General features: G+C 43.2%; 1 protein-coding gene across 5 annotated transcripts in view; it reads left to right on the top strand.

Moving 5' to 3' along the window:
• LOC106565749 (inositol 1,4,5-trisphosphate-gated calcium channel ITPR1) overlaps window positions 1–20,500 on the top strand; it is a 166,046-nt gene that overhangs the window by 38,894 nt on the left and 106,652 nt on the right. For 3 of the 5 annotated variants that reach the window (XM_082959369.1, XM_082959366.1, XM_082959368.1), the window contains exons 10-26: window positions 176–271; window positions 507–551; window positions 3,813–3,967; window positions 14,703–14,802; window positions 14,893–15,053; window positions 16,492–16,633; window positions 16,760–16,918; window positions 17,061–17,233; window positions 17,650–17,769; window positions 18,000–18,194; window positions 18,363–18,614; window positions 18,725–18,870; window positions 18,986–19,135; window positions 19,334–19,524; window positions 19,727–19,859; window positions 20,048–20,102; window positions 20,233–20,398. In XM_082959369.1, the coding sequence (XP_082815495.1) occupies window positions 176–271; window positions 507–551; window positions 3,813–3,967; window positions 14,703–14,802; window positions 14,893–15,053; window positions 16,492–16,633; window positions 16,760–16,918; window positions 17,061–17,233; window positions 17,650–17,769; window positions 18,000–18,194; window positions 18,363–18,614; window positions 18,725–18,870; window positions 18,986–19,135; window positions 19,334–19,524; window positions 19,727–19,859; window positions 20,048–20,102; window positions 20,233–20,398 (2,439 nt within the window). Of the gene's footprint in view, window positions 1–175; window positions 272–506; window positions 552–660; window positions 691–3,812; window positions 3,968–14,702; window positions 14,803–14,892; window positions 15,054–16,491; window positions 16,634–16,759; window positions 16,919–17,060; window positions 17,234–17,649; window positions 17,770–17,999; window positions 18,195–18,362; window positions 18,615–18,724; window positions 18,871–18,985; window positions 19,136–19,333; window positions 19,525–19,726; window positions 19,860–20,047; window positions 20,103–20,232; window positions 20,399–20,500 lie in introns of all 5 variants that reach the window. The other 2 variants (XM_082959367.1, XM_082959365.1) reach the window with 1 other exon arrangement.

The following is a 20,500-nucleotide window of genomic DNA, read 5'->3' as shown; positions in this document are numbered from 1 at the left end:
TGGAAGCCTTGCATTGCTATGACATTCTGTAGGTTGTTCCAAAGCTTTAGGCCTGGAACAGAGAGAACCAGGTGAAACTATGTGGGTTGTCCTGCATCTTACAATGTGTTTTTACTTGTATGTTATCAGTCCAGACGTTGTCCTCATGCTGTCAGGTGTTGCATTCTTCTGTCAGGTGGTCCACCATGACCCGTGTCGGGGCGGGGCTGGCTACTGGAACAGCCTGTTCAGGTTCAAACACCTTGCCACAGGGTCTTACCTGGCTGCTGAGGTGAGTCCCCTTACAGTGACAGTAGGCATATTACATGGTAGTCTACCAGCCAACCACTTGCATGGATCATTTGATTTATACCTGGGAGTATAATGCACACAATCATCTTGCAGTGCTTCATTATGCGATCTGAAAGATTCATTCTTTGCAGATCGCATAATGAAGTACTGCAAGATGATTGCTTCCTCACATGTTGGAGTTAAGTATCCTATTCTGGTTCTTGATCTATTTTCAGGTGAATCCTGACTATGTGGAAGAATGTCCTGAGCCCCGATCCTCAGTAAGTCAACCAGAGACAGCTCTATATCTGTGTTTCATGTCTATGTTGTGTTTGCTGTCTTGCCCTACCTACTGCTGCTGATCTGAGGTGGATCTTGTTTCCTCTCCAGGTGGTGGATTTTGTTCCCTTTAACTTCCAGGTACTGTGCCTGTCCTTGTGTTTCATCCTCTCAAATACTTCACTGATGAGTTGAGGGACTCTTTAACCATGTTTTAATAATCAACTCACCCTCTTGAAGAGAACTAACTAAACTAAATGAGTGTCCCCCAATTCAGGCTACTGTTTGTGTGTAGTGTGTTTGAGTAGTTATTATGAAAACAATTCTCAATATGGTGGTGAAAGCTGCCGCCAAAACCTGTCTGTTTGTTCTGACCTCTGCTGCTAAAACTTTTTAAGTAAAGAATAGTTCAGTGAGTGCAGTTTTTTCCTTTATTCAACCATTCTCTATTACCATCTATTATTATTGAAGCTATTTCTGTATATTCTGAAAGGAGAGTTTCTTTTTGTAACATTGGCAGTTCTGATAGTTGTGCTAGAGCACCACAGCATGTCAGCACACCATATATTTACATTATCTGTATATGGTACTAGACCTCACATATAGATGGCAGTATAACACCATATTACTGTGGATGGAGTCAATATACAGTGTATATATGAAAGGAATATGTCAAAGAAATTCTGGTCTGGTCTGCTTTCCAGTGGCGATTTTAGCATGTACATCTTGGTGTGGCCCAAAAAATTGAAAGTGGGATGCATGCCAGCAAAGCCACTAAACAATACATTAATTGCACTATAACGGTGACAAACGGTGCCCACAAACTGTTAGGACCTACATAAAGCTGTTCCAACAGCAGTCCCAAGATCTTACCACTGCTACACCTGGCTATCAGCGGAGCCTTGTCTGGCAGCGAAACAGTTCATTCAGCCTCATTTATTGCCTTTAAAAAAAGCATAGCTTATTTGGCTGACTTGTTTAAATAAATGTGGTTTCTAATGACAAATGAGATGTACAAACTATGGCATAAGGGGACGACAAGCAGATAAGAAGCAATCTGTAATTTCGATGAAGCCATTAATGAGCTAGGACGGACATTGTCAATATCACTATTTGTTTTGCACTTTTGAAATGTACAGCGACAGAATTCAGAATATGGGCCGTTCTTACAGTGTTTTCCCTGTACACCAAGGCAGAACCGTAGGATAAATAAAGTGGGCATATAAGCAGACAATGAAAGCTCTTACAATATTCAATGATTACATTTCTCTAAAACAGGTTATAGGCTACATTTGCACCACCAAGTCAGAACAGCAGGTGAAATTAAGAGAGGTAAATAGACCAAATTATTAGGGTGAGGCACTAGGGCATACACATAGTATTACTTTCTTAGCTACAGTATATATATCTCCCTGGCATATTACATAATTTATGCAGCAGTATACAATAAATGTTTGGACTCACCTTGTTGTGCTGTGCTCACTTGAACAGGAAGGTGGCACAATGGTCCTTCGTGGGCAAATTTTGTCATCAAAGTCTGGCATTCGCTGGATTTATGGTGCTTTCAAAACAACTGGGACCACGGAAAAAAACAAGGTTGAATCATGATGACGTCATTGATCTTGTGGTCGTAGCTCTAGAAAGAGTCCGGATTTACAATTCCGAGTTGGATGACTGTTCAAAAGGTATTTTCCCAGTCAGAGCTCATTCAATCCCGACTTCCCAATTGTCTTGAACTCACTGAAGTCAAGTTTTCGCAGTTCCGAGTTGACAGTTGTTTTAGCGCGGCACAAATCATGCTTCATTGACAGCATAGCCAATGTTGAAAGTTTATTATTTTAAACTTGGAAAAGAACCCCTTAATCCCAGATTTGGGACCACACAGCCACTGTCACTGATTCCTTCCAAACCACTCATTGTTGAATTTGCGATTTTCAACTTGTTGTGTAATGTTTATGTCCAATGGCTGATGAGCACCAATACGTTTAATCTATAATTTCTCTTCATTATTTCTCTTCATATGACAAGGATTAAAAGAAAGGATTTGCCAGTAGATTGTCGACTTGATTCATGATGATGGCTGCTAGCTAAGATTTTGAAAGTGTGACGTTGACATGATCAGTCAAGCTACTGTACATATAATGTGATTGGATGATTGGAATTTTATCTGTGGCCAATGACCTTGAGCCTTCTTGGATGGGCACTTCTAATGTAACTCTATGGCAGCACCCAAGGGGCTAGAATTTTCTAAGACTACCCTTAGACTTGGCGGTGACGTAGTGTCCCCATGAGTGACAGAACACTGAGCCAATCACAGTGCAATGCTCCATATTTTCTGCTGTCTTGCCCCACCACCACAGAAAGCACTGAGCTAGGCTGAAACACCTACATTTTGGAGCTGCCTTACGCAAGACAAAAAAAAGAGACCATGTTTGTATGCGGCTTTATTAACTCAATGATATATATATTTTTTTACATTGTTTGCAAACTGATATGTGACACGTATTAATGCCAAAACAACATGCAAAACCAACATTTTTTGCTAGAAATGTTGGGCTCAAAACAGGTGGGGCTCTGCCCCTCTCCCTGACCTGAATGACGGGTCGCCACTGCTGCTTTCCACGATTTGTTTCCGCCACTGAATTTACAGCTTTCAAAAAATACTTACAGATGATAAAATATGATCATATGAGGCTAAATACATCATGAATTGAATTAGCTTTTAGATCCGTAAACTTGACAGGATGAGTCAACCACGCATTATCTCTTCTAAAAGTGGAAAATGTCTCTGAATTGGCATGACTCCAATCTCAATATAACCTCAGGCTCAGTCTTCATCTGATTGGTACTGATGAGTACAGCAAAGGAGATATGTTTGGGTGGGTGTATTTGTCTTGGGGGAAGCTGGAGGGAGTTTGGTAAATTATTCCCGATGATGATTTCTCTCTTCTTACTGTACTGTAAAGCTGCAAATTAGAAAACGTCTTTAACGACTGTGGTAATCCAAACAATGTTGCAATGCTTTATCATCTTAATGTGATCCACTGATATAGCATTGATTAAGCTATTGTTGCCATGCATAAGTCAAACTATAAACAGATTGGAGGAAACGTGTGCAACATCTTCATGCTCTCAGCCTCATCTGTTACACACAATCACAGACAGTAATATCACTGCATTGAAATTATGAACTGAACTACTGAGTTGGGATTTTAGTATGAAGCTCCATAAACTGACAGTGTCCTCTCCTACTGTACCTGCAGTTGGACTCGGACCATGAAGCCCTGCGAGCGCGTCTGCGAACCCCTCAAGAGAGGGTCATGTACCAACTGGTGTCTGTCCCTGATGGCATGGACATCTCCTCTATCTTTGAGCTGGACCCAACCACCCTGAGAGGGGGGGACTCCCTGGTGCCCAGGTACACAGACAAATATCACACCCCTCCACACATGCATTACATTCTATGATCTGCCTTTCATTGCATCTTCAATCAACCTGGTCTAAATAGCACGGGTGTGATGCTTGATACAAATCTGTCTCGTCAGGGCAAGGGGTGGCCATGTGTGGGGGCTCTGCTTCCTCCTGTAGCGTACATGTTACAGACTGCTGCTGCTGACAGTCACGTTGTGTTGACTGGACTGGGGACCCACCATGACATATGAAACTGCTGTTGATGTGGCTGCTCTTCACACCTTCCATTTTTTTCCTGTCTGGCAGGGGCTCTGGGCTCAGGCCCTTCGTAGGCAGGATTAGGGCATTTCATAGGCTTCTGGGAAGAGACAGAGGAGGGCCTTCGGGGGTGTCTAATCACACAGCCTAGTTAGTCTAAGAATGTACAAATTACAATTCAGAGATGATAATTTCAGGGCAATTTTAGGATAGCTAAAGAATGGCCGATTGTTTGCTCTTTGATCTGAATAGTGAGTTTGCAGGACAGCTGAGCTCAGTGCAATTTTGGCGCTTTTGTTTTCAAAGTAATTCATATTTTTAAGATCTCTCTTCTCATGAAAATATCTCACCGTCTACCACTGTGTGTGTGTGTGTGTGTGTGTGTGTGTGTGTGTGTGTGTGTGTGTGTGTGTGTGTGTGTGTGTGTGTGTGTGTGTGTGTGTGTGTGTGTGTGTGTGTGTGTTGGAGGAGGTAGCACGGTTTGTTAACACTAGCTAATGATAGTCAGGAAAGTCCCGGTATGGTTTGAAGCAGCAAACCATGGTGATGGGGCAGACTGCAGCGCTACAGACTGGACCAGGATATCCAGAAGATGTTGCAACATGCTGTGATTTAGTCATATCTTCCAGCTGAAAAGAGAAGCCAGATGTTGCATAACCATCCATCCACCCCCACACCATAAACACACCATCATCTGGAAGGCATATTTTCCCATGAAGTAATTTGATCTTTCAGAGGGCTACTGCCAACTACATGGGAATAGTCAGGTCCTGTCCATAGTACTGCATATACTTCTATATTCACCTCTGGTGTGTTCCTTCCTTTTCACCTCCTGACTGAATCATGTGTTGGCTAAAATAACAACAGTGTGGTTGTTTCTGTCACCAGCGCCACATCAGACAAGGCGTGTGCCCCCTCCCCTCGTAGTGTCAGTCGGCATTGTGTCATGTTGTGAGGTGCCTGCCTGCTGGCTACCATTGGCAGCACCCTCGCCCTCTGGTCCCCCTCCCTACCTGAAATAACCCATATTCGCCAGGACACAGGCAGCCAAGCTGGGCTTTAGGTGAGAGTCATTAGAGTGAGTGTGGTAGAAGTAAGCCTGTTAGCCTAACAGGCCATTATGCAACCAAGCCAAGAATACAGCCAGAGAAGGTGGACACACACACAGAACCCAACTGGTATATTGTTTCACCAATATACATGGCCTTCAGAAAGTACTCATACCCCTTGACTTATTCCACATTTTGTTGTGTTACAGCCCGAATTCAAAATGGATTAAATTATTTATTTTTCCCACCCATCTACACACAATACCCCATAATGACAAAGTGAAAACATGTGTTTAGAGATCTTTGCACATTTATTTTAAATGAAATAACACATTTACATAAGTATTCACACCTCTTTGTAGAAGCAACTTTGGCAGCGATTACAGCTGTGAGTTTTTCTGGGTAAGTCTCTCAGAGCTTTCCAACACCTGGATTGTGCAACATTTGCCCATTATTCTTGTCAAAATTCTTTAAGCTCTGTCAAGTTGGTTGTTGATCATTGCTAGACAACCATCGTCAGGCCTTGCCATAGATTTTCAAGTAGATTTAAGTCAAAAATATAATTTGGCCACTCAGGAACATTCACTGTCTTCTTGGTAAGCAACTCCAGTGTAGATTTGGCCTTGTGTTTTAGGTTATTGTCCTGCAGAAAGGTGAATTCCTCTCCCAGTGACTGGTGGAAAGCAGACTGAACCATGTTTTCCTCTAGGATTTGGCCTGTGCTTAGCTCCATTCCATTTCTTTTTTTATCCTGAAAAACTCTCCAGTCCTTAACAATTACAAGCATACCCATAACATGATGCAGCCACCACTATGCTTGAAAATATGTAGAGTGGTACTCAGTAATGTATTGGATTTACCCCAAACATAACACTTTGTATTCAGGACAAAAATGCATTGCTTGCCAAATGTTTTGCAGTATTTCTATAGTGTGTTGTTGCAAACAGGATGCATGTTTTAGAATGTGTTTATTCTATAAAGGCATCCTTCTTTTCACTATGTCATTTACAGGTGAAGTCGGAAGTTTACAAACACTTAGGTTGGGGTCATTAAAACTCGTTTTTTAACCACTCCACAAATTTCTTGTTAACAAACTATAGTTTTGGCAAGTCGGTTAGGACATCTACTTTGTGCATGAGACAAGTAATTTTCCCAACAATTGTTTACCAACAGATTATTTCACTTATAATTCACTGTATCACAATTCCAGTGGGTCAGAAGTTTACATACACTAAGTTGACTGTGCCTTTAAACAGCTTGGAAAATTCCAGAAAATGATGTCATTGCTTTAGAAGCTTCTGATAGGCAAATTGACATAATTTGAGTGAATTGGAGGTGTACCTGTGGATGTATTTCAAGGCCTACCTTCAAACTCAGTGCCTCTTTGCTTGACATCATGGAAAAATATAAAGAAATCAGCCAAGACCTCCACACGTCTAGTTCATCCTTGGGAGCAATTTCCAAATGCCTGAAGGTACTACGTTCATCTGTACAAATAATAGTAGGCAAGTATAAACACCATGGGATCATGCAGCCATCATACCGCTCAGGTAGGAGACGCGTTCTGTCTCCTAGAGATAAACGTACTTTAGTGAGAAAAGTGCAAATCAATCTCAGAACAACAGCAAAGGACCCTGTGAAGATTCTGGAGGAAACAGGTACAAAAGTATCTATATCCACAGTAAAACGAGTTCTTTATCGGCATAACCTCAAAGGCCACTCAGCAAGGAAGAAGCCACTGCTCCAAAACCGTCATAAAAAAGCCAGACTACGGTTTGCAACTGCACATGGGGACAAAGATCGTACTTTTTGGAGAAATGTCCTCTGGTCTGAAAAACAAAAATAGATTTGTGTGGCCAGAATGACTATCGTTATGTTTGGAGGAAAAAGGGGGAGGCTTGCAAGCCAAAGAACACCAACCCAACCATGAAGCACGGGGGTGGCAGCATCATGTTGTGGGGTTGCTTTGCTGCAGGAGGGACTGGTGCACTTTACAAAATAGATGGCATCATGAGGATGGAAAATGATGTGGATATATTTAAGCAACATCTCAAGACATCAGTCAGGAAGTTAAAGCTTGGTCGCAAATGGGTCTTCCAAATGGACAATGCATACTTCCAAAGTTATGGCAAAATCGCTTAAGGACAACAAAATCAAGGTATTGGAGTGGCCATCACAACGCCCTGACCTCAAGCCTTTAGAAAATTAGAAAATGAAAATGGCAAGCAAGGAGCCCTACAAACCTGACTCAGTTACACCAGCTCTGTCGTTAGGAATGTGCCAAAATTCACCCAACTTATTGTGGGAAGCTTGTGGAAGGCTACCCAATACATATGACCCAAGTTAAACAATTTAAAAGGCAATGCTACCAAATACTAATTGAGTGTTTGTAAACTTCTGACCCACTGGGAATGTGGTGAAAGAAATAAAAGCTGAAATAAGTACTTTTCTCCACTATTATTCTCACATTTCACATTCTTAAAATAAAGTGGTGATCCTAATTGACCTAAAACAGGGTATTTTTAGTAGGATTAAATGTCAGGAATTGTGAAAAACTGAGTTAAAATGTATTTGGCTACAGTGTATGTAAACTTCCGACTTCAACTGTATGTTAGTATTGTGGAGTAACTACAATGTTGTTGATCGCCTCTCAGTTTTCTCCTATCACAGCCATTAAACTCTGTTTTAAAGTCACCATTGACCTCATGGGGAAATCCCTGAGCGGTTTCCTTCCTCTCCGGCAACTGAGTTAGGAAGGACACTTTTATCTTTGTAGATCCTTGTGGTTGAATCTGCGTTTTGATATTCACTGCTCGACTGAGGGACCTTACAGATATTTATATGTGTGGGTATAGCTGAGGTAGTCATACGAAAAAAACATTTTAAGCACTATTATTGCACATAGAGTGAGTCCATGCAACTTATTATGTGACTTGTTTTGCAAATTTTCGCATAACAAAAGGGTTGAATACTTATTGACTCAAGACATTTCAGCTTAGAATGTTTATTTTATTTTATTTCTTAAAACATAAGTCCACTTTGACATTATGGTGCAGTGGGCCAGTGACAATATAATCTAAATGTAATCAATATTAAATTCTGAATATTAAATTCAGGGTGTAACACTACGAATTGTGGAAAAAGTCAAGGGGTGTGAATAATTTCTGAAGGCTCTTTAATCAAACGATATTGGTCTTTTACCGTTGTATTAGTCATATGTACAGGATACACATTGTATATACTGTCCAACGAAATGCTTACTTGCCACAACAACAATAAGAAACAACAATAGGAAATAAGAAAAGATAAGAATACAAACATAAAGTTAAATGGCTCAGTAGAATAGAGTAAACATTTTAGCATGAGCATAATACAGGACGGTACAATATTTCCACATTTTTGGGGGGAAGGAGAGATTGGGGGGAAAATGTTTAATTTGTGCAGTATTTTGTAATAATAAGAGTCTGGTAGCAGCAGTTGTGATGTGTGTGTCTGTGTGTAGCATTAATGTCTATTTGTGTGTGGGTGTTTATGTGAGTTAGTGCATGTGTGCAAAGGTGTGGAGAGTCAGTCCAAGTGGTCAGTCCAGTTTAAGTGTTCAGCAGTCTGATGGAGCCTGTTGGTATCAGTAAAACCTCCCACAGACCTAGCCTCAGTCCAAATCTACATGTGCTTTAGGGAAGAGAACAGAGCTGTGAAGTAGCACAAAGCCATGAAGGAGTGACTGCTCAGCAGAAGTTTTTTCCTGTTAAAACCCAGGAGTTATTATTTGTCATGTTGTGTTTCTACTGTTGTGTGAGAATCTGTTTTTGGGTGTGTGTGTTCATGCGTGTTCCATCATGTGGTGTTCCTAGGTGTGGATTGATGCTGGCCCTCAGATCATCTTCTCCTATGCCATTGGCACCTACTATGCTGTAGCGGCCTCAGGAAAAAAAGAAAATATATTAGTTTCTTCTCCATTTAGATTTGTTTCATCAAATTGTGAAATAATCCATGTCTGTTGTGAATATAGGTGATTATGATTCTTGGCATCATAACAACGACAGTCAAAGGAGTTGGACTGCAAGTTCCAACACAATCACCTATATTTACAACAGCCCTATTTTCCTGCCATTTTTTGTCTAGACGGCATAGTTGTGCAAGAAAGCAACGCTTGGTACCTTTAGTGTTGGCACACAAAAAAGTGTTTGAATTTTGGAAATGGATGCTCATAGAGACGTGGCCAAAAGTTTTGAGAATGACACAAATATTAATTTCCACAAAGTTTGCTGCTTCAGTGTCTTTAGATATTTTTGTCAGATGTTACTATGGAATACTGAAGTATAATTACAAGCATTTCATCAAATCAAATCAAATCAAATTGATTTATATAGCCCTTCGTACATCAGCTGATATCTCAAAGTGCTGTACAGAAACCCAGCCTAAAACCCCAAACAGCAAGCAAAGCATGTGAAAGAAGCACGGTGGCTAGGAAAAACTCCCTAGGAAAAACTCCTTAGAAAGGCCAAAAACCTAGGAAGAAACCTAGAGAGGAACCAGGCTATGAGGGGTGGCCAGTCCTCTTCTGGCTGTGCAGGGTGGATATTATAACAGAACATGGTCAAGATGTTAAAATGTTCATAAATGACCAGCATGGTCAAATAATAATAATCATAGTAGTTGTCGAGGGTGCAACAAGTCGGTGAACAGGTCAGGGTTCCATAGCCGCAGGCAGAACAGTTGAAACTGGAGCAGCAGCACGGCCAGGTGGACTGGGGACAGCAAGGAGTCATCATACCAGGTAGTCCTGAGGCATGGTCCTAGGGCTCAGGTCCTCCGAGAGAAAGACAGAAAGAGAGAAAGAGAGAATTAGAGAGAGCATATTTAAATTCACACAGGACACCGGATAAGACAAGAGAAATACTCCAGATGTAACAGACTGACCCTAGCCCCCCAACACATAAACTACTGCAGAATAAATACTGGAGGCTGAGACAGGAGGGATCAGAAGACACTGTGGCCCCATCCAATGATACCCCCGGACAGGGCCAAACAGGCAGGATATAACCCCACCCACTTTGCCAAAGCACAGCCCCCACACCACTAGAGGGATGTCTCCAACCACCAACTTACCGTCCTAAGACAAGGCCGAGTATAGCCCACAACGATCTCCGCCATGGCACAACCCAAGGGGGGGCGCCAACCCAGACAGGAAGACCACGTCAGTGACTCAACCCACTCAAGTGACGCACCCCTCCCATGGACGGCATGGAAGAACACCAGTAAGCCAGTGACTCAGCCCCTGTAAAAGGGTTAGAGGCAGAGAATCCCAGTGGAAAGAGGGGAACCGGCAAGGCAGAGACAGCAAGGGCGGTTCGTTGCTCCAGCCTTTCCGTTCACCTTCACACTCCTGGGCCAGACTATACTTAATCATAGGACCTACTGAAGAGATAAGTCTTCAGTAAAGACTTAAAGGTTGAGACTGAGTCTGCGTCTCTCACATTGGTAGGCAGACCATTCCATAAAAATTGAGCTCTATAGGAGAAAGCCCTACCTCCAGCCGTTTGCTTAGAAATTCTAGGGACAATTAGGAGGCCTGCGTCTTGTGACCGTAGCGTACGTGTAGGTATGTACGGCAGGACCAAATCAGAAATATAGGTAGGAGCAAGCCCATGTAATGCTTTGTAGGTTAGCAGTAAAACCTTGAAATCAGCCCTTGCCTTAACAGGAAGCCAGTGTAGGGAGACTAGCACTGGAGTAATATGATCAAATTTTTTGGTTCTAGTCAGGATTCTAGCAGCCGTATTTAGCACTAACTGAAGTTTGTTTAGTGCTTTATCCGGGTAGCCGGAAAGTAGAGCATTGCAGTAGTCCAGCCTAGAAGTAACAAAAGCATGGATTAATTTTTCTGCGTCATTTTTGGACAGAAAGTTTCTGATTTTTGCAATGTTACGTAGATGGAAAAAAGCTGTCCTTGAAACAGTCTTGATATGTTCTTCAAAAGAGAGATCAGGGTCCAGAGTAACGCCGAGGTCCTTCACAGTTTTATTTGAGACGACTGTACAACCATCCAGATTAATTGTCAGATTCAACAGAAGATCTCTTTGTTTCTTGGGACCTAGAACAAGCATCTCTGTTTTGTCCGAGTTTAAAAGTAGAAAGTTTGCAGCCATCCACTTCTTTATGTCTGAAACACAGGCTTCTAGCGAGGGCAATTTTGGGGCTTCACCATGTTTCATTGAAATGTACAGCTGTGTGTCGTCCGCATAGCAGTGAAATTTAACATTATGTTTTCGAATGACATCCCCAAGAGGTAAAATATATAGTGAAAACAATAGTGGTCCTAAAAGGGAACCTTGAGGAACACCGAAATTTACAATTGATTTGTCAGAGGACAAACCATTCACAGAGACAAACTGATATCTTTCCGACAGATAAGATCTAAACCAGGCCAGAACTTGTCCATGTAGACCAATTTGGGTTTCCAATCACTCCAAAAGAATGTGGTGATCGATGGTATCAAAAGCGGCACTAAGATCTAGGAGCACGAGGACAGATGCAGAGCCTCGGTCTGACGTCATTAAAAGGTCATTTACCACCTTCACAAGTGCAGTCTCAGTGCTGTGATGGGGTCTAAAACCAGACTGAAGCGTTTCGTATACATTGTTTGTCTTCAGGAAGGCAGTGAGTTGCTGTGCAACAGCTTTTTCTAACATTTTTGAGAGGAATGGAAGATTCGATATAGGCCAATAGTTTTTTTTATAATTTCTGGATCAAGATTCGGCATTTTCAAGAGAGGCTTTATTACTGCCACTTTTAGTGAGCTTGGTACACATCCGGTGGATAGAGAGCCGTTTATTATGTTCAACATAGGAGGGCCAAGCACAGGAAGCAGCTCTTTCAGTAGTTTAGTTGGAATAGTTTCCAGTATGCAGCTTGAGGGTTTGGAGGCCATGATTATTTTCATCATTGTGTCAAGAGATATAGTACTAAAACACTTTAGTATCTCCCTTGATCCTAGGTCCTGGCAGAGTTGTGTAGACTCAGGACAATGGAGCTTTGGAGGAATACCCAGATTTAAAGAGGAGTCTGTAATTTGCTTTCTAATGATCGTGATCTTTTCCTCAAAGAAGTTCATAAATTTATTACTGCTGAAGTGAAAGCCATCCTCCATTTGCGAAGGCTGCTTTTTAGTTAGCTTTGCAACAGTATCAAAAAGAAATTTCAGATTGTTCTTATTTTCCTCAATTAAGTTGGAAAAATAGGATGATCGAGCAGCAGTGTCAAAGGCTTTTATTGACAATTACATGAAGTTGATTCAAAGAGTCAATATTTGCAGTGTTGACCCTTCTTTTTCAAGACCTCTGCAATCCACCCTGGCATGCTGTCAATTAACTTCTGGGCCACATCCTGACTGATGGCAGCCCATTCTTGCATAATCAATGCTTGGAGTTTGTCAGAATTTGTGGGTTTTTGTTTGTCCACCCGCCTCTTGAGGATTGACCACAAGTTCTCAATGGGATTAAGGTCTGGGGAGTTTCCTGGCCATGGACCCAAAATATTGATGTTTTGTTCCCCGAGCCACTTAGTTATCACTTTTGACTTATGGCAAGGTGCTCCACCATGCTGGAAAAGGCATTGTTCATCACCAAACTGTTCCTGGATGGTTGGGAGAAGTTGCTCTCGGAGGATGTGTTGGTACCATTCTTTATTCATGGCTGTGTTCTTAGGCAAAATTGTGAGTGAGCCCACTCCCTTGGCCTAGAAGCAACCCCACACATGAATGGTCTCAGGATGCTTTACTGTTGGCATGACACAGGACTGATGGTAGCGCTCACCTAGTCTTCTCCGGACAAGCTTTTTTCCGGATGCCCCAAACAATCGGAAAGGGGATTCATCAGAGAAAATGACTTTATCCCAGTCTCAGCAGTCCAATCCCTGTACCTTTTGCAGAATATCAGTCTGTCCCTGATGTTTTTCCTGGAGAGAATTAGCTTCTTTGCTGCCCTTCTTGACACCAGGCCATCCTCCAAAAGTCTTCGCCTCACTGTGCGTGCAGATGCACTCACACCTGCCTGCTGCCATTCCTGAGCAAGCTCTGTACTGGGGGTGCCCCGATCCCAGAGCTGAATCAATTTTAGGAGATGGTCCTGCTGCTTGCTGGACTTTCTTGGGCGCCCTGAAGCCTTCTTCACAATTGAACCACTCTCCTTGAAGTTCTTGATGATCCGATAAATGGTTGATTTAGGTGCAATCTTACTTGGCAGCAATATCCTTGCCTGTGAAGACTTTTTTGTGCAAAGCAATAATGACAGCACGTGTTTCCTTGCAGGTAAGCATGGTTGACAGAGGAAGAACAATGCTTCCAAGCACCTCCCTCCTTTTGAAGCTTCCAATCTGTTATTCGAACTCAATCAGCATGACAGAGTGATTTCCAGCCTTGTCCTCGTCAACATTCACACCTGTGTTAACAAGAGAATCACTGACATGATGTCAGCTGGTCCTTTTGTGGCAGGGCTGAAATGCAGTGGAAATGTTTTTGGGGGATTCAGTTCATTTGCATGGCAAAGAGGGACTTTGCAATTAATTGCATTTCATCTGATCACTCTTCATAACATTCTGGAGTATATGCACATTTCCATCATACAAACTGAGGCAGCAGACTTTGTGAAAATTAATATTTGTGTCATTTTCAAAACTTTTGGCCACGACTGTACACTTGTTTGAGGACGTTACAGAATGTCATCACACCCACCAATGGTGAGAGCCCGCTGTAGCTGTTATTACCATCATCTATGCCAAAGTAGGTTTTAGGTGGTTTAAACAACACATTGATACACACACAAACACACGCTCAAAGAGCAAGCATCCTGCGGGGAAGGGAATAACTCATCACGTTAGATCAATGACAGTGTTGTTGTTACTACTAGGGGGGGGATACTACTGACTCGGCCATCTATGACCATGCAGAGTGACCATGCAGAGTGACCATGCAGACAATGCACTGTTATAGATAGTTGAGCTTGAATCAGGAGCAGAGCATGAGTAATCAATCACATTTTATTTTATTGTATTAGGATCCCCATTAGCTGATGCCATGACGCCAGCTCATCTTCCTGGGGTGACATGAGTTATTGAGCATCCTGTCCCGTCCTCACAGGGCTTGGTTTACATAACAGGAGAACAACATTTGCCCATCCAAGTTAACAGAGCATAGCAACGATGGCAGTAATTCTGGTGCTGGCAGGTGTGATAACAGGGTAAACCCAGCTGGTATTCCCCAGTATTACCACACACTTTTATGAATGTTTAAGCAACGCTCACTTTTCAAAGCTACTGTAAGGTTGACACCTAAGGAATTACAATCCACAGACATTATTTTGGATATACAAGACCTACTATAGTGTTTTTTTGTATTGTTGCTGTCCTCTGAGTTGCTCTGTCTTGTTCCCTCAGGAACTCTTTCGTGAGGCTCAGGCACCTCTGCACCAACACATGGGTCCACAGCACCAACAACCCAATTGACAAGGAGGAGGAGAAGCCTGTCATGTTACGGGTGAGTGGCTGGGAAGGATAATAGTGTGTGACCGTTGGTCGGACTTTAAAGTCTATTTATTGAAAGTATGTTTTACATGTCCCTGTTTAGATTGGTACATCAGCGGTTAAAGAAGACAAAGAGGCCTTTGCCATAGTGCCTGTCCCCCCAGCAGAAGTCAGAGACTTAGACTTGGCCAACGATGCCAGTAAAGTGTTAGCATCCATCGCTGGCAAGCTGGAGAGGGGCACTATAACCCAGAACGAGAGGAGGTAAAGTGTGTCCCTGCAGCAGTCCTTTGACCTACTGTATTACTTTATCATACATACACTACCGTTCAAAAGTTTGTGGTCACTTAGAAATGTCCTTGTTTTTGAAAGAAAAGCAAATTTTTTTGTCCATTAAAATAACATCAAATTGATCAGAAATACAGTGGGGACCTTGTTATTGTTGTAAATTATTATTGTAGCTGGAAACGGTTGATTTTTTTAAATGGAATATCTACATAGGAGTACAGAGGCCCATTATTTACAACCCTAATCCAAGTTTGTCATTTTAAAAGTCTAATCGATCATTAGAAAACACTTTTGCTATTATGTTAGCACAGCTGAAAACTGTTGTCCTGGCCTTCTTTAGACTAGTTTAGTATCTGGAGCATCAGCATTTGTGGGTTTGATTACAGGCTGAAAATGGCCAGAAACAAAGACTTTCTTCAGTAACTCGTCTGCCTATTCCTGTTCTGAGAAATGAAGGCTATTCCATGCGAGAAATTGCCAAGAAACTGAAGATCTCGTACAACGCTGTGTACTACTCCCTTCACAGAGCAGCACAAACTGTCTCTAACCAGAATAGAAAGAGAAGTGGGAGGCCCTGGTGCACAACTGAGCAAGAGGACAAGTACATTAGAGTGTCTCGTTTGAGAAACAGACGACTCACAAGTCCTCAACTGGCAGCTCCATTAAATAGTACCAGCAAAACACCAGTCTCAACTTCAACAGTGAAGAGGCGACTCCGGGATGCTGGCCTTCTAGGCAGAGTTGCAAAGAAAAAGCCATATCTCAGACTGGCCAATAAAAAGAGAAGATTAAGATGGGCAAAAGAACACAGACACTTATAGAGGAACTCTGCCTAGAATGCCAGCATTAGTTTTCAGTTTTCAGCTGTGCTAACATAATTGCAAAAGGGTTTTCTAATGATCAATTAGCCTTTTAAAATGATAAACTTGGATTAGCTAACACAACGTGCCATTGGAACACAGGAGTGATGGTTGCTGATAATGGGCCTCTGTACGCCTGTGTATATATTCCATTAAAAATCAGCCGTTTCCAGCTACAATAGTCATTTACAACATTAATAATGTCTACACTGTATTTCTGATCAATTTGATGTTATTTTAATGGACAAAAAATGTGCTTTTCTTTCAAAAACAAGGCCATTTCTAAGTGACCCCAAACTTTTGAACGGTAGTATATCTGGTAGGTTGAAGGTATTTTTAGAAGGTTGCTGTTGGACTTTTGATATTTGGTAGAACTATTATTTTTCATGTTGAGATGAGTCATCATTTAACGCCTACACCAGGTATGCCATAGTTTTTCTCCTTTAGCTGTTGTTCCTAGCTCCTCTCTCTGGAGAGGCTGGCTGTAGGAGTTGGTGTTGTCTGGTACCTTGTAGAACCAGTCACCTCCCTGGCCCTGTCACTTTGGTCTCTAGGTTTGTCACTAAGCTTCTAGAGGACCTGGTCTTCTTCGTGTGTGACATCCCCAACACTGGCCAGGATGTGCTGGAGATCATGGTCAACAAGCCCAATCGAGAGAGACAGAAACTCATGAGGGAGCAAAACATCCTCAAACAGGTACACCTCATCGTACAGTACAGCGGTAGTATCATCTACATTGGGTTTGGTTAAGTTGACCTCTCTGCATTGTCAGTTTGAGCATCCCAATTAAAAATGACATATGAAATCCATATCCCTCTTTAGATTTTCAAACTTCTCCAAGCCCCGTTCACGGACAGCGGGGATGGTCCCATGCTGCGATTGGAAGAGCTTGGTGACCAGCGCCACGCCCCCTTCCGGCATATCTGCAGGCTCTGCTACAGGGTATTACGGCACTCCCAACAAGACTACAGGAAGAACCAGGTCGGTGTGCATAAATTATTGATTGATTGATGTTGTATCAGACGTACAGATGCAGAATTTATTTTGTTAAAAGGCTAAGTTTACTTGACCTGTTAGTTGTACGTTAGAATGGTGCTGACCCTCACTGACTCCGCCTCTACAGGAGTACATAGCCAAGCAGTTCCGCTTCATGCAGAAACAGATAGGCTACGATGTTCTGGCTGAGGACACGATAACAGCCCTGCTCCACAACAACCGCAAACTCCTTGAGAAACACATCACGGCTGCTGAGATTGACACCTTCGTCACCTTGGTCAGGAAGAACCGGGAGCCCAGGTAAGACCAAGAGGAGGGGCAATAGGATGGGGGCATGCCATGAGCCTGATTCAGAAGGTTGTTTGTGGGCAGTTTGGGTGAAGTTTTTTTGTACAGCACCAGCCAGGGAATTTAGATTTATTAAAATGTATGCATGAGGATATCAGAGGAAGGGATTGTGTGGGATCACGGCACTGGAGGTAATTGCTGTCATTACTTCTGTCAAGCTCCAGTCATGCATTATGCTACTGGTGATATGAGAAGCATGCTGGTCCAAGGGCCTGGATAAAGAGGGCTTTTACTGGAGTCTGATGGAGCTGGTAGGGGGACTGGGACTGAGCCTGAATAAGCCTACTCTGGGAGCCTGTAGTGTAGCTACTGGCAGTTGGGCCTGTACATTGACAATCATTCCCTTTCTCTTTGTCTCTTATCCTCAGGTTTCTGGACTACCTGTCTGACCTGTGTGTGTCCATGAACAAGTCCATCCCAGTGACTCAGGAGCTAATCTGTAACGCCGTGCTGGACCCTTCCAACGCAGACATCCTCATCGAGACTAAGTAAACCCCCCTTGATATGATGATTTTGTTTTACCCTAGCACTGAAAACATGAGCGTGGGTGTGTGCATGTGTTTGAACATTGATCTGATGCTTTATAATTAGACTGGCTCAATTGCTGTTATTAGTAATGCTGTCGATTTATGGAAACAAAACACAGATGTGTTGTTTCAGTATTCATTATTTTCTGCAGTTTCTTTGTTGACTGTCTGTTTTATTTGCCGCCGACCAGGCTAGTGCTGTCTCGCTTTGAGATTGAGGCTGTAACAATCGGGGAGGCTCCCGTGGAAACGGAGGAGGACGAAGAAGAGGTGTGGCTCTTCTGGAGGGACAACCTCAAGGAGATCAGGAGCAAGAGTGTCAGAGAGCTGGCCCAGGATGCCAAGGAGGGCCAGAAGGAGGACCAGGAGGTGGTCAGCTATTACAGGTCAGGGATCAGGGCCTTACAGGGTTCACAATGGGTTTTGGTTGGATAGTTAGTGCTATGACAGTATGTAGACGCATATGCGCCAGTAATTTGATTGTCTATGTGTAGGCCTGCTTTCAGACTAGGGCCCTGACCAGATGTTAAAGTATGTTCCTCTCCCTCCTGCAGGTACCAGCTGAACCTGTTTGCGCGGATGTGTCTGGACCGTCAGTACCTGGCCATCAATAAGATCTCTGGTCAGCTGGACGTGGACCTGATCCTGCGCTGCATGTCTGACGAGGACCTGCCCTACGACCTGCGCGCCTCCTTCTGCCGCATGATGCTGCACATGCACGTGGACCGCGACCCCCAGGAACAGGTCACCCCCGTCAAGTACGCCCGCCTCTGGTCCGAGATTCCCTCCAAGATCGCCATCGGCGAGTGAGTGGGGTTTATGAACGTGTTATTAGAGTCCTTTCAGAGATATTCTACATTACCTGAGCTCATCTACAGGCTACCCTTTACACAAGAATATTCTCTCCCTTTCTAAGCTACGACAATGATGGTACCACCAGAGATGAGATCAAGGAGAGGTTCTGCCTGACCATGGAGTTTGTGGAGAACTACCTGATGTCTGTGGTGTCTCAGAACATCCCCTTCGACGACAGAGAAAAAAACAAGCTCACCTTCGAGGTAGGTTTCCCTGGAAACAGCATGATGTCAACCAGACAACTTTACTTCGAGGTAGGAATGCATAATGTATATGTGGAGAATTAACTCCCCTCCTTTTTCTCTCTTATCTATAAAGGTAGTTAACCTGGCAAGGAACCTCATTTACTTTGGCTTCTACAACTTCAGTGACCTGCTGCGACTGACTAAGATCTTATTGAACATCCTGGACTGTGTTCATGTCAGCACCATATACCCCGTCACCAAGCTGGAGAAGGGAGAGGAAAAACAAGGTGAACAGCACACTGCTGCCTGTCTGTTACCCGTCTGTCAAGTGGTATTGTAATTGAGGCGCACTATCTCTCTCTCTCTCTTTCTCAATACACCTCCCTTCTATGATGAATCATGGTGGAGTTGATAAGGTTTGGTTAATGTGTTGTGTGTGAGTAAGTGCCCCATTTCAATTCTGAGGTGTGTGTGTGTGTCCACAGGCAGCAATGTGATGAAGTCTATCCACGGGGTGGGGGAGCTTATGACCCAGGTGGTCCTCAGAGGTGGGGGTTTCCTACCCGTCACCCCCACCCACCAGCCGGAGGAGGGTGTGGTCAAGACCCAGACAGAGCCGGAGAGGGAGGACATCATGGTGATGGACACCAAGCTCAAGATCATCGAGATCCTCCAGGTAACTCCTGCCCTTTTCATCTGGCCTTTCATGTAGATTGTCTGATAATTGTATCCAATTATCATGGCTTTGATTTCCCATAGTATCAAATAAAATTTTATACAAAATCTACAACATATTTTTCTCTGTATGATTATTCTTAGTGGTGAGCTCGAAAGCCTGGTGTTTTAACTAAATTGTGCGTTCTGTTTCTGTCCGCTAGTTCATTCTGAATGTGCGGCTGGACTACAGGATCTCCTGCCTACTCTGTATCTTCAAGCGGGAGTTTGATGAGAGTAACCCTCAGGGTGATGGCACACCATCTAGTGCCAGTCAGGATGGAAATAATATGACAGGTCAGCATACTGACAGCCAAAGCCTTGTCCTTTTTTGTTACTGCTTTTATCCTCAAGCTACTGACCCTACAGACATACCAGATGTTTATTTTCAGAATGACTAAAATAATGTATGGTGTTGATGGTTTCTAAAGGGAAGTATAGCCTTCAAAGGGCTTCACAATAATGGAAATGCTTCTTTTTTTTAGGGGCTCTAGATTTTGAGAACATTGAGGAGCAGGCAGAGGCGATCTTTGGAGGAAGGTAAACCCTCTCATTTTAAATCTTGATACAATGGAATGCAGTGTCCGTTTCCATAATAACACTGTATTAACACTGGCGTAGGTCTTATGAAAGTATCCCCAGTGTCTGAGCCTGGTGTGTTGTCCTGCAGTGAGGAGAACACCCCTCTGGACCTGGATGACCATGGAGGGAGAACCTTCCTGAGGGTGCTGCTACACCTCACCATGCATGACTACCCTCCCCTGGTGTCTGGGGCCCTCCACCTGCTCTTCAGACACTTCAGCCAGAGACAGGAGGTCCTCATGGCCTTCAAACAGGTAGACCACCGCCCAAACCCATAGACTCCACAGCCACAAGAACACACAGGTCCTCTGTATCATTGCTCCTCACACTCATCAATAATCGTATCTTTAGTTAGA

This window comes from Salmo salar, chromosome 12 (assembly GCF_965601325.2).
Source record: "Salmo salar chromosome 12, fSalSal1, whole genome shotgun sequence".
Classification (NCBI taxonomy): domain Eukaryota; kingdom Metazoa; phylum Chordata; class Actinopteri; order Salmoniformes; family Salmonidae; genus Salmo; species Salmo salar.
This window is presented reverse-complemented; position numbering and strand designations above follow the sequence as displayed.